The 12,596-nt window shown below is 36.4% G+C and overlaps 1 protein-coding gene across 2 annotated transcripts; it reads right to left on the bottom strand.

The window, feature by feature from the left end:
- Positions 1 to 1,916: 1,916 nt before the first annotated feature.
- gata6 (GATA binding protein 6) lies at positions 1,917 to 9,121 on the bottom strand. 2 transcript variants are annotated; one of them, XM_083525149.1, is made up of 7 exons: positions 9,023 to 9,121; positions 7,411 to 8,253; positions 6,328 to 6,494; positions 4,328 to 4,453; positions 3,718 to 3,805; positions 3,530 to 3,630; positions 1,917 to 2,822 (listed from the first exon to the last, which is right to left on the bottom strand). In XM_083525149.1, exons 2-7 carry the CDS (start codon positions 8,195 to 8,197, stop codon positions 2,655 to 2,657), a joined length of 1,437 nt encoding a protein of 478 aa, XP_083381275.1. In that variant the 5' UTR covers positions 8,198 to 8,253; positions 9,023 to 9,121; the 3' UTR covers positions 1,917 to 2,654. The 2 variants fall into 2 exon arrangements, with proteins under 2 accessions (XP_083381275.1, XP_083381276.1); XM_083525150.1 differs by having other exon boundaries at positions 8,650 to 9,030.
- Between the last annotated feature and the right edge of the window lie 3,475 nt (positions 9,122 to 12,596).

Genomic DNA, 12,596 nt, shown 5'->3' with positions numbered 1-12,596 from the left:
AATATTAATAATAATAATGTTAAATATTAACCATCTTTGTAACTGAATACATAAAAGGTCCATATATTAAAACAGAGCTCATTTAGAGAATATGGGAAATAAAAGAAAATACCAAAAATACAATAATTGTAAAAGAAAAATTGTTATAAAAATGTTCAAACATTCATCATTCATTCTGCAATGAATAACCTATATCTAATTTGCGTTAAATCTATCTAACTGGAAAATGTGGGAAATATATTTCCGGTTTAAAGTAGCAGAGCAGGGAGAAGCGTCCGCCCTGAAGACAGAGTGATATCACAGAGGGTCACGTGGCTCGGAAATTATTTCAGGATCTTATCTGTTATCCGTAGCAGCATGATACCCAACACAAAGTAAACATCAGAATCCAAAAATGACCTTCTCTTTTCCATCCTAGCGTTTAAAAATCATTAAGAAGAATCAGATCAATCAAATCAAATCAAAGATCATCAGTTACGTTCCTGCTCTTGTTTATTTGTCCAGTGTGGGTGAACTCGCAGCATTCGCAAAGAAAATGCTCGCAGGTCTTCGGGATTATAAACAGTCAGCATGACTTCGCTCAAGAGTCTATTCAGCAAACGAATGAGGACAAGGAGGACAGAAAACACAAACACAAATATTGGACAAAAACGTCTTCCGCTTTGAGTTCAAGACGAACCTGGGGGAGGGGGTGTTAAATTTGGGTTGAGGAAACACACAGAATTGCTCTGGAAATGAAACGAAGCGGTTTGTGTTCTACAATGAAATTATACACACACACACATACGCCCCAACACCCCTCCCACCCACAAAAAATATACAGATGCAAGATACAAATACATGAATGTGAAATAAAATAGAAGAAAACACTCTTTGAAACACAGTATATTCATGAAGAAATAAATAAATTCTACAGAATGGACAAAAAATTTTAAAGTAAAAAGTATGGATTGTCATTCAAATGTTGCTTGTGGTATTCATGCACACACACACACACACACACACACACACACACACACACACACACACACACACACACACACACACACACACACACACACACACACACACACACACACACAGCATTAAAGCTTTCCCATTTCAGTGAGAGATGTGTAGCTTCATTAAATTCTTCTCTGAAGGTCTTTAGTGCTTCGATCTATTCTGAAGCTCTTCAGCCTCCATTTGGGACACGACTCAGTGAGTCACTTGGGTAATGAATTACTGTGTCCGGGATGAAAACCCAAAAAGAATTATAAAAATTGTAAAAAATGTAAAAAAAATAATAGAAATAAAATCACTCAATCAAAAATCCAAAAATGTTTTTCCCTTTATGTATGTATGAATATAATTTATATATATATATATATATATATATATATATATATATATATATATATATATATATATATATATATATATATATTGTAGGTGTGTAGGTAGTTCTGTCTCCTGTGTGTTGTAACAAGAAAAAAAAAGCAGCAGAAAAAGATTTTCTAAATGCTGTTTGTTCTAAGAAATATTGGATTTTTTTTATGTAATTAAATTAACAGATTTCTATCCTTTCAATCCTCAATTATAATCAGCAAAAACATCATCATCAACAACAACAGGAAGTGTACCATTTCTCATTAAAGATCTTTTCGATTCGAACACATAAAGAACCTAAAAAAATTCTAAAAAAAAAAATGTATAATAATAATAAAAAGAGCAACGGGTTACCCTGTATTAAACCATTACAATACAACTGAATAAGAGCTTTTTTTTTCTTTAAAAAAAAAAAAAAAAAAAGAGAGAAGAGAAGAGAAGAGAAGAGAAGAGAAGAGAAGAGAAGAGAAGAGAAGAGAAGAGAAGAGAAGAGAAGAGAAGCAAACCCTGTGCGGATTCGGATCGATCAGCAAACACGGACATGCTCATAAACAGGGAGTCGCTAACAGACGGTATCTTTATTGGACAAATATAAGCATTAATTTTTTGAAACGGCAAGCATTATAAATACAATTTCATTCATTCGGGATGGAGGGATGGAGGAGGGAATGATGGCAGGACACTAGGACAGAGAGATCTTCGATTCCAGTTTTAAAGCGATTTTAAAAATTGACATAGGAAAAAAAATGAAATTCTGACAGACATTTCTGATCATTTCAGATGGGATCCGATCACCTTCTGTCTTTCCGACTTTTATATATATATACGTACTCACACACACACACACACACACACACACACACACACACACACACACATATGTTTTGATCCATGTACTCACTGGAGAGACACCTGTAGTGCAGTGCGTGTTTTGGAAAAAGAAGAAGAAAACAAAAAAAAAAAGAAGTACCAAAGGCACGTGGTGGATCGGCTCTCGCCGTAGTCTTCATGATCAGCATCCAGAGAGTGTATTTCCAAAAAAAATTGGAGTAGGATTTTTACATTCTTTTTTTTTTTTATGCACAAACTCTCCAACGCTGAAAAAAGGAAACACATGGAACGAAGGAGTTGCGCTCTTTAGTTTTTTTTTCTGAGGGTGACTCCAGAGCTGTGATGAAAGCAGCCTTTTTCGGACGAATGCCAAGGATGATGTGGAGAAGATGAGTTGAGCAACGAAAAGGAGCTTTTTTTCTTTTCTTTTAATCTCTCACAAAGCAGGGTCGGTGTCAGGCCAGAGCCATGGGACACCACGTGTCGCCTCGGACGGATGCTGCTACGTCGCTGGTGGACATTAATCCCACGTTGGTGTACAGACCCTCCTGGCCCGGGTACTTCACTATGGAGCCTGTGGTGCCTGGGACTTCAATGTGACCCACCATACTGGAGGAATTCACCTGGAAGGAAAAAAAATTATCCAGTTATAACAAATATATTTGTTTTTGTATTTGTTCGCATGAGTTTAATGAAGAATGAAACCAATCAAGCATTCCTTTAAACAATGGCATGATTTTTTATTGTATTTTTTGGAAAACATATGTATTTCCTTAAAATAAAAAACGTGTATTTGACGTATTATTATGAGTGTTCCTATGATTAATAAAATACGATTGTAGAACTAGAATATTAACTAGAATAAAATCAGATGTTTTATATTTTTTTTAATTTCTCTCTGGGATAAATAAAAGCTACAGTATCTATTCAAAATGATCTAAAAATGTACTTACTAATATAAAAAAAATCTTATTTCTTATTACATTATAAAATAAAAATGTCAAATTCATAAATTATATATTTCTTTTTATTTAATGTATTATTTGTATTAGAAAATGTGATTCTGGTATTTTTTTCTACACTTTTCCAATGTATAAATATATATATAAAATAAATAATTATTATTTAGTACATATTATGAAATATTAGTTTCAGTCCTAGTTGGTTTGTGTCAAGGGTTAATTTCATGTATTTAAACACCCACAAATTTTGATTAGAATTAATTAATTAGAAATAGATCAGTATATTTGTGTAAATATTTTACATTTCAAAAAAATGTAATCATTAGAGAAATAGATCTAAATATTAAAGACTCGTCGGTTGAACTCACCGAGGTCACGGCCACCTGCGCAGATGGAGGGCTGTTTTTCGAGTTCTCTTCCGAGGTGGAAGACGATGACGATGTCGGAGTCACGGGGACAGAGCTGCTTCCTGCCGATCAAATCAATCACTGGATTAGATTACAGTCATTAAACTCGACACAAAGCTATACAGCGATGCTAATTTCCTGTCACTGACCGGACGATCCCTTTGTTTTGTTCAAGTTTTTCGGTTTTCGTTTTCTTGTCTGAATTCCTTCCTTCTTCATAGCCAGGGGTCGTGGGACCTAAATAAAACACAGATCAAAATCCACATGCATTCATTAAAAGATCAAGTCAGATTGTGTTTGTGGATGTAGAGTGTGTGCATGTGTCAAGTCAAGTCAAGAAGCTTTTATTGTCATTTCAACCATATATAGCTGATGCAGTACACAGTGAAATGAAACAACGTTCCTCCTGAACCCAGGTGCTACATAGAACAACATAAAACAACAGTCACAGAACAGAAGAACACAGGGCCAAGAACTAAGATCCTCACCACATAAAGTGCATGTGTGCAACTGGTGCAAACACAACACAGGACAGTGCAAGACAACACAGGACAGTGCAGGACAATACACAAAATATAGTTATATATATATATATATATATATATATATATATATATATATATATATATATATATATATATATATATATATATATATATATATATATATATATAATATGTGTGTGTGTGTGTGTGTGTGTGTGTGTGTGTGTGTGTGTGTGTGTGTGTGTGTGCATGCATGCATGCGTGGCCTACACACCCCATGTAATTTGGTGTAAAGTCCGCATGCATTGCACACTGGTTCGCCTTCTGCGTTCCTGCGCCACAGGGTCGTTGTGCTGGTCTGGCAGTTTGCACAAGACAGACCCACTCTTCTGGAAGATGACTGCAGACACACACACACACACACACACACACACACACACACACACACACACACAATTAACTTTATTTTTTCTTATTAATCAGTGATTACTCTGGTGTATATTGACCCATAATAAGAATACAGCAAATAAAACTACCGTTATCTCAAATCAACTGAATATGTCAAAGATGTAGTTATTTAATGATAAATATACACATTTTATATATATATATATATATATATATATATATATACATACACACACACATAAAATAGGCATAAAAAAAACCTAAATATTTAATTTGTACTTCTATTCCTTTTTATGTTTAAAATTGTATGCAGTCGTAAAAAGCATTTCATGTATGTGTATGTGACAAACAAAATTAGATTTGATTTGATTTGTTACGATACTATTTTTGTGATTTTACAAACAGTCAGCTGTTTTTTTTTTCCGTTAGACTCAAAAAATGCAACATAATATTAAGTCTATTTTGCGAGAGAGCTTTTCTTAAAATTCTTTCTGGAATAAATAAAGGGATTTATCAATTTTCTTAGTCCTGAAATTTCTCCTCACTGAACATATTTGGTCGACTAGTTGACCAGCGAAAATTAAACAAAAATTAAACAAAAAACTCGATAATATACTAATAATAATGCCTTTATATTAAATATAAGCATAAATTGTTTTATATGTTTTTCCACTGTTATTAAAATGTAAATTAGGAGAACAGAATTTGCCTCACAAACCCGAAATAAAAAATTTTATGGGATTTCTAAAAAAAAATTCACATTTTACAGTGTTCTGTAGTCGAGTACAAAGTTCTCCAAATGAGGTCTGTCATTGATCAGTTTTATTACAGCAATGAATATCATGGCCCACCATTAACCTGTTGTTAAAATGCAGATTTATTACTGGGTTGTTCTAATCAGTGACTGGTTTTAACAGGTTGGTTGAAACATTAAAACAATTAGGTATATAAATAATGGCTGGTCCTGCAATCTAAAACTTAAAAATAAATATATTGGGAAATATAGGAACCAAACGGTACTTTATCGCAGTGTTGTATCTTTTAGCTTGCAAAGTTGTACCTAATCCACCTTAAAAAGAAACTGAAGAAACTTACTCTGAAAGCCAGACATCATGCAACTTCTACAAAAAATCCACCCTGGATTTCTTACCCAAGAGACAAAAAAGTGTACATTTCATTCCAGGATGAATGTGTGGGTGGAAAGTTTATCATCAATAAATATTGAATATTGAAATCTTTAAAATATGACTGCATAATATCTAAATAATGAGGCTGAAAGTAAATATTGGAAATCTAAAAATGACAGATCCTTTATTAGTATTAATTCTACTGATATGGTTTTCACCTTCAAAAATTAATACTTAAAATCTTAAAGCTATTTTGCACCTTAACAAATAAAATGTATGCTACAAATAAAAAGGAAAAGTAGCATAAACCAAATATCATTAGAATGCGTTCTGTTATTTATCAAATAACTAAATAAAGATTTATATGTTCATATAATAAATCTCTTTCCTACAGGATGAGTTTATATTAAAGTTAATTTTGGGAACTGATCTGGAACTCATTTAGAGCTAATCCGTATCCAACTGTACTGTTGAAGGTGCTGGTAAAGAAGGTGCCTATTCCTCCTACACTAAATATATAAAACATGTCCACCTTCATGGTGCCTCTTGAGGTGCTGATAAATAAACGTGTAATAAATAAATAAATGTGTATTAATGGTGTATGTGGGATATATTTAAGTGCGGATCTATTGTGTTTTATGTTTAGTACTTTTTGTCTCCACATGACCCTCCTTTCCTCTCCTCTCCTCTCCTCTCTCTTTTTTTTATGGATTACTGGTGTGAAAATGAGGAAGCTCACCATGCGCTTCTGCTGCTTAATTAATGGTCTGCTCAGGCCGTTCATTTTGCTGTACAGGCCGCAGGCGTTGCAGAGAAAGTGACCGGTGCCGTCGCGCCTCCACAGCGGGGTGGAGATGGAGCCGCAGTTCACGCACTCTCGACTCTCCAGCGCGTCGTCGAGGAGGTCTAGCGCGCGAACACACACACACACACACACACACACACACACACACACACACGTGCACGTCAATGAGGCGTAAATGAATCGGCAACACGTCTGTGGCTGCTTGTAATTGCCTTGATTTGTTTCGTCTCTTACCGCCTGTGACTCTGACCACCATTTATTTTTTTGATTTATATATATATATATATATATATATATATATATATATATATATATATATATATATATATATATATATATATATCCCCAAAATCTATTATTTACATGCTTTTTAATGTTGTGCTATTTTACAGCATATATATTTTCGTATAATAAAAAAACCCATAATAAAACTTGTAAATATTTACATTTAATTATAATACATCCCCTCTTTTTTCTTTTTTGTATTGTAAACTGGTTCAAATAAAATCCGACAATATCATAATTCCTCTGTTCTGCTTTTTTCCCGTAAAACTCGGGCTGTAAACGCAGTTCAGATCGTTTCTGTTCAATTCTTTATCATTTTTCAAATCAAAAATATAAAACACATTTTTTTACATTTGCATTCACAGGCGTTTATTTTAATTTTGCGTGGAAAAAAATATTATTTCCAGCACATTTTACTTCCAAAATCAGCAGCAACGTCTTTTATCTACATTCGGATTGTTACATTTTGGATTATTATTATTTATTTTTTAATATATACATATTCATATAATAGATTTTGGTCTGTATGAAGCTGTTAAACCTAAACAAAAATATATAAATATGTTTTGTTTTTTTTCCAAACACACACACACACACACACACACACACACACACACACACACACACACACACACACACACACACACACACACACACACACACACACACACACACACAGAGAGAGAGAGACACCAGGCTTTGGGAGTGTGTGTGTGTGTTTGTATCCTGTACCTGGTCCAGGTCGGATGGACAGAGGTGAAGCTCGGCTCTGTAATGAATGCAGCATGGAGTTATCGAAGGGTCCCGCGGGCCATGCAGTGGGTAACTGGGGCAACTGCGCTCCCACGTAGGGCGCGTAGGGTCCGGTGTAAGAGCCGCTCAGGGGCCGGGGCAGGTACTGCTCCCTGCCGCCGGCGTTCAGCGAGCTCGCGTAACTCGAGTCCCTTGCGGTGCCGTTGTTCACGGGTGGGCTCGGTGAATAGTGAAAGCGTGTGGAGGTGGCGTGTGGGCTCCCGGTGCTGTAGGAAGAAGGGCTCTCGGGAGCGGGTTGCGACCACGCAGCGTGGCTGCTGACCGCGTGACTCGGTTGCGTCGCCGCCGAGCTCGGCTGCAAGTACGGCAGACTCGGGATCATTTGGCCGACACGTGAGGTCGGCACGTACACCGGCGAGTGGGGACTGGAGTGCATGTAGGCCGCCGCCGACGGCGACTCGTAGGCGGCGAGCGTCGAGTACATGTCGCTGTGGTCCACCACGATCCCGGCTTTGTGCGCACCGAGCTTGGCGGCTTGGTCCAGGTCCGCGAACAGCGGCACGTCGTCCGAGCTCAACGGGTGTCCGAAGGCGGCGTAGGAGTGCAGGTGACGCGTGTCTACGCGCCGACTCCCCGCGGCGTCCAGGGGCGACGTCCTTAACTCGTCCCTGTGCTCGCCGTGAACGCAGCCCTGCTCGGAGGGAGAGCCCGGGTTACTGGACACTTCACGCTTGACTGTGGCCCAGCTGTGCTCGCCCAGGTCCATCCAGGAACCGTGTGGTAGCTCGTGGGGTTTGGAAAACGGATACTCGATGTGTCAGCCTGCAGGGGGAGAAGATCGACTTTAGGACCATGTACCAAAAGAACATGAAGTGAAAACAATCCATCATTCTCATATAGACTTACAATGTAACCAGCACTAACTACAACCAAGAACCACAAACAACAACATCATTTACTTCCAAATGTTTGTCTGACATGTCCTTGGTTTGTTTTTTGTCCATTTCAGGATACATTTAGTCTGAAATGTGAGGAATCGAAGCTACGTGAGGTCTTCAATCTTAAAAACCACCAAAAACATCAATATTAAAATACCAACCAATCCAAAAAGGACATTTTTTTGATTGAACAGTAACTATTTTTGAAAGTCGGTAAAAACCAAAAAGAAAAAAAGTTCATCTCAGATGAGAAGGAGTGAAGTTTATAGACGAGTAGTACCTCATTGCAGACAATCAGCTAAAGTTTCCCTGATCCCTGTCCTTCTAAAGAGACTCCCGAGAAGATCTGAATCCATCCGTGTCGTGACTCTCAGTGCTGCCTCACTGGAGCCTCATCATTATTGCCAAAAAAGCAAACCCACCCCACACACATAGTAACAGATAGGAAACCAAACGCAATATGTCTTTCCAACAAGGAGATAACCGCGTGATAAGACCCTCAGGAGATAAGAGTTAACGGTGACGGCGCACCCTGAGCGCGTTCCAGCGGCGCTGCGTGCGCAAAAACGCATGGACTTTACGCAAACACTTACGCAGAAACGCCACTGAGGATAAAGTCAAAGTTTGTGCAGGAGAAAAAGTTCACCACTGACCTTCTACTGGGGTTTCTCCATCCGTGTGTTGGTGATATCCAGCGCTCATGACACCACTGAGGTTCTCTAAGAACTTTTCCGAATGGATGCTTTAGTGGAATTGTGACGACGTTGACGGGAGGAGGGGCCTCCGGAAAACTGCGCGCTGATTGGATGGCATTGTGCGCAGGCGCATCGCGTTAATGTTTTGGCTGGGATTGTATATAGACTGCTTTCTTTCTCACCTTCTTTCTTTTTTTCATTCATTCTATTCGTTCTTTCTTCAAACTAATATTTAAAAGTATATGACGTTATTATTATCACGATAATAATCATTCTGATCGATTGTATTGATTTTGAAACGAATCTATTCGAAACCTCCTGAAAATTACATCCAGAATAATTACAATGTCAAAAAATTAAAAAAAGAAAAGGAGAAAAAATTTATTTCGTTCCTTTGACGAAAATGTTGATTGACTTTTGTTTGTAAAAAATGATCGTCGATTTCATTTTTGTTTGATTTTTCTGTACATTTTTGCTTTATTTCATTATTCATCAATATAATTAACGCGGTGTATAAATGTAAATATTTAGTATGAAAAAGAATCGTTTATAAAATCAGCGGTTTAAATGTAAAAGTAGAAAAAAAAATAGTGAAACGAAAATAAAACAAATAAAATGTGCTGTGATCAAAAAAATATTATAATCAGCCACGATATGCTTTTTCATAAATAAATAAATGCAGAATAAATATGCAAAATTAAGTGTTTGGATCGATAATGTTTTAATAAACAAAAAAACATTTGCAAAAATGTTTAAAATTTTTTTAAATAAAACAATATGACAGATAATATGTATTATTTATTATATGCATCTACATAACAGTATTATTATGCTGCCAATTATTATTAATTATTATATGTTTTATTTGTGGGGGTCGTGTGTATGTGGAATAGGTAAAACTTTTACTTAGAGTAAAGGTATTTTACACACACACACACACACACACACACACACACACACACACACACACACACACACACACACACACACACACACACACAGTGATGGAATCAGGAGTGTTTGTGGATGCCCAGTGTGATGCAAATGAACGCCGCGGTTAATTAGTTTATGGAAGCCGCCGGGTCTGTGTTTAGCAGGTTAGCAAGGTGAGAGATTGGGCACAAACACTCAGCAAGGGATGGCATCACACACACACACACACACACATACACACACACACACACATACACACACACACACACACACATACACACACACACACACTCCGCCTTTGAACAGAAGATAATTCATTCAGGCCCAATATACATCATCACCTTATGTGGATTGATGAAAAGATGAAGGTGAAGGAGGATCTGAGGATGATGAATCACTCTCTAACCACCTCAACTCTCCAACCTGATGGATTTACCTGCCTCATGTCATCTCACTGATTTTTATTTACTGGTAAATACAAACAAACAAACAAAAACTCAGCACAACCCAAATATGATTAAAAACTAGATCTGAAATATTTTATTAATTATATTTATAATATCATTATAAAATATAATATATTTTATAAAACATAAATATTTTATAAAAAAACATTATAAAAAAGGAATTGTTGATTTATATTTATTTATATTGTTTATATTTATATATATATTTAGTCTATCTATTTTTATATATTTACTTTTGGACTGTCTGCTGTTTGTATTTATTTGTGTGTTTGTTTATTTGTTTATTATCTTCTTACTTATTCATCTTTTTATATAGTAGTTTTAGATTATTTACCTAGAATTATTCGTTTTATTTATTCATTTATATTTATGTATTTGTTTGTTTTGGTTATTTTAATACCCATTATTTACTTATATAGTGGTCACTTTATTATTTGTTTGTTTGTTTGTTTGTTTGTTTGTTTGTTTGTTTGTTTGTTTGTTTGTTAAATTATCTGTTGTAAAATACACAAACTAAAATTCACAGATGAATTTTATTCATCCTTAATAATGTACATTAACCAGAAAACACTGGGAACAAAGGCCTACACAATTATACTACACAACACTTGTCTACACAACACTCCACTCCACTACACAATCACACTCCTTAATACAACACTCTCCAAAAAAACTCCATTACACAACACTCCACTTCACTACACAACAATCCACTACACAACACAACACCTCATAACACTCGCTACACAATGACACTGCTCTACACAACACACCACTACACAATTGCACTCCACTACATTATAAAACACTCCTCTATACTCCTCTACACAACTCTACACAACATGCTCTACACACTGAAACACTCTCCACTACACAACACAACACTATCTACACAAATTCGTCTACACAACACAACACAACACACCACTACACAATTACATTCCACTACATTATAAAACACTTCTCTATACTCCTCTACACAACTCTACACAACACTGCTCTACACACCAAAACACTCTCCACTACACAACACAACACTATCTACACAAATTCGTCTACACAACACAACACAACACACCACTACACAATTACATTCCACTACATTATAAAACACTTCTCTATACTCCTCTACACAACACTGCTCTACACACCGAAACACTCTCCACTACACAACACAACACTACACAACACTATCTACACAAACTCTACACAAGTCTCCACAACATGAAAAAAATACAATCACAAGAATTTCAGTTAAGTGTATAATATTAATGAATTTTAAATTATTATTATTATTATTATTATTATTATTATTATTATTATTATTATTATTATTATTATTATTATTATTAAAGCACTATTACTTTTTTATGTGTTTAATCCGCGTGGTCATATTAGATAGACGCTGGACGGTCTCTCACACACACACACACACACACACACACACACACACACACACACACACACACACACACACACACACACACACACACACACACACACACACAGCACCTACATCACAATTACACGCTAACAATTACAGTGATTCTACATTACACATATACACGCACACGCGTGCCTGTGTGTGTGTGTGTGTGTGTGTGTGTGTGTGTGTGTGTGTGTGTGTGCGTGTTTCTGTGCGCGTGCAAGCGTGTGTGAGTGCGAGCGTGTTTCTGTGCGCGCGCGTTAGTAATTATTTATAATAATCTTAGTGTTTTTATTTCTCTTAAATACTTTATTTTATTTTCAGCGTCATTAAACTCGCACAGAGAAACCTGAACATCTGCACACAGCTGGATAAGTGCTGTAATGGTGTGATGTTAAGGCATTGGGGTAAATGGTGATGATGCTGGTGTTTGTGGATTGTGTGTTTGTGTATCTGCTCATTTGTATGTAAAACCAGCTGCAGCCTACAGAAGTCGATGTGTGTGAGCGTGTGTGTGTGTGTGTGTGTGTGTGTGTGTGTGTGTTAACAGACAGGCAGACACTTCATTATTTTTTTGGAGCTAAAGAAAGACTATTACAGCTTTTATCTCTGGCCGGATGTACTTTGCCCTTGTAACGTGTAAGACATGCTGGAGACAAAGCGAGACTTTGTGACAGGAGAAAAAAAACATAATTGTATTATTATT

Source organism: Silurus aristotelis, assembly GCF_946808225.1.
Source record: "Silurus aristotelis genome assembly, chromosome: 22".
In the NCBI taxonomy this organism is placed as follows: domain Eukaryota; kingdom Metazoa; phylum Chordata; class Actinopteri; order Siluriformes; family Siluridae; genus Silurus; species Silurus aristotelis.
This window is presented reverse-complemented; position numbering and strand designations above follow the sequence as displayed.

Coding starts and splice junctions, on each gene's coding strand:
- gata6 (XM_083525149.1), bottom strand. CDS start 8,197: ATGGACCTGGGCGAGCACAGCTGGGCCACAGTCAAGCGTGAAGTGTCC. Junction 6,495..7,410: donor GTCCATCCGACCTGGACCAG/GTACAGGATACA, acceptor TTCGCGCGCTAG/ACCTCCTCGACGACGCGCTG. Junction 4,454..6,327: donor TTAAGCAGCAGAAGCGCATG/GTGAGCTTCCTC, acceptor GTGTGTCTGCAG/TCATCTTCCAGAAGAGTGGG.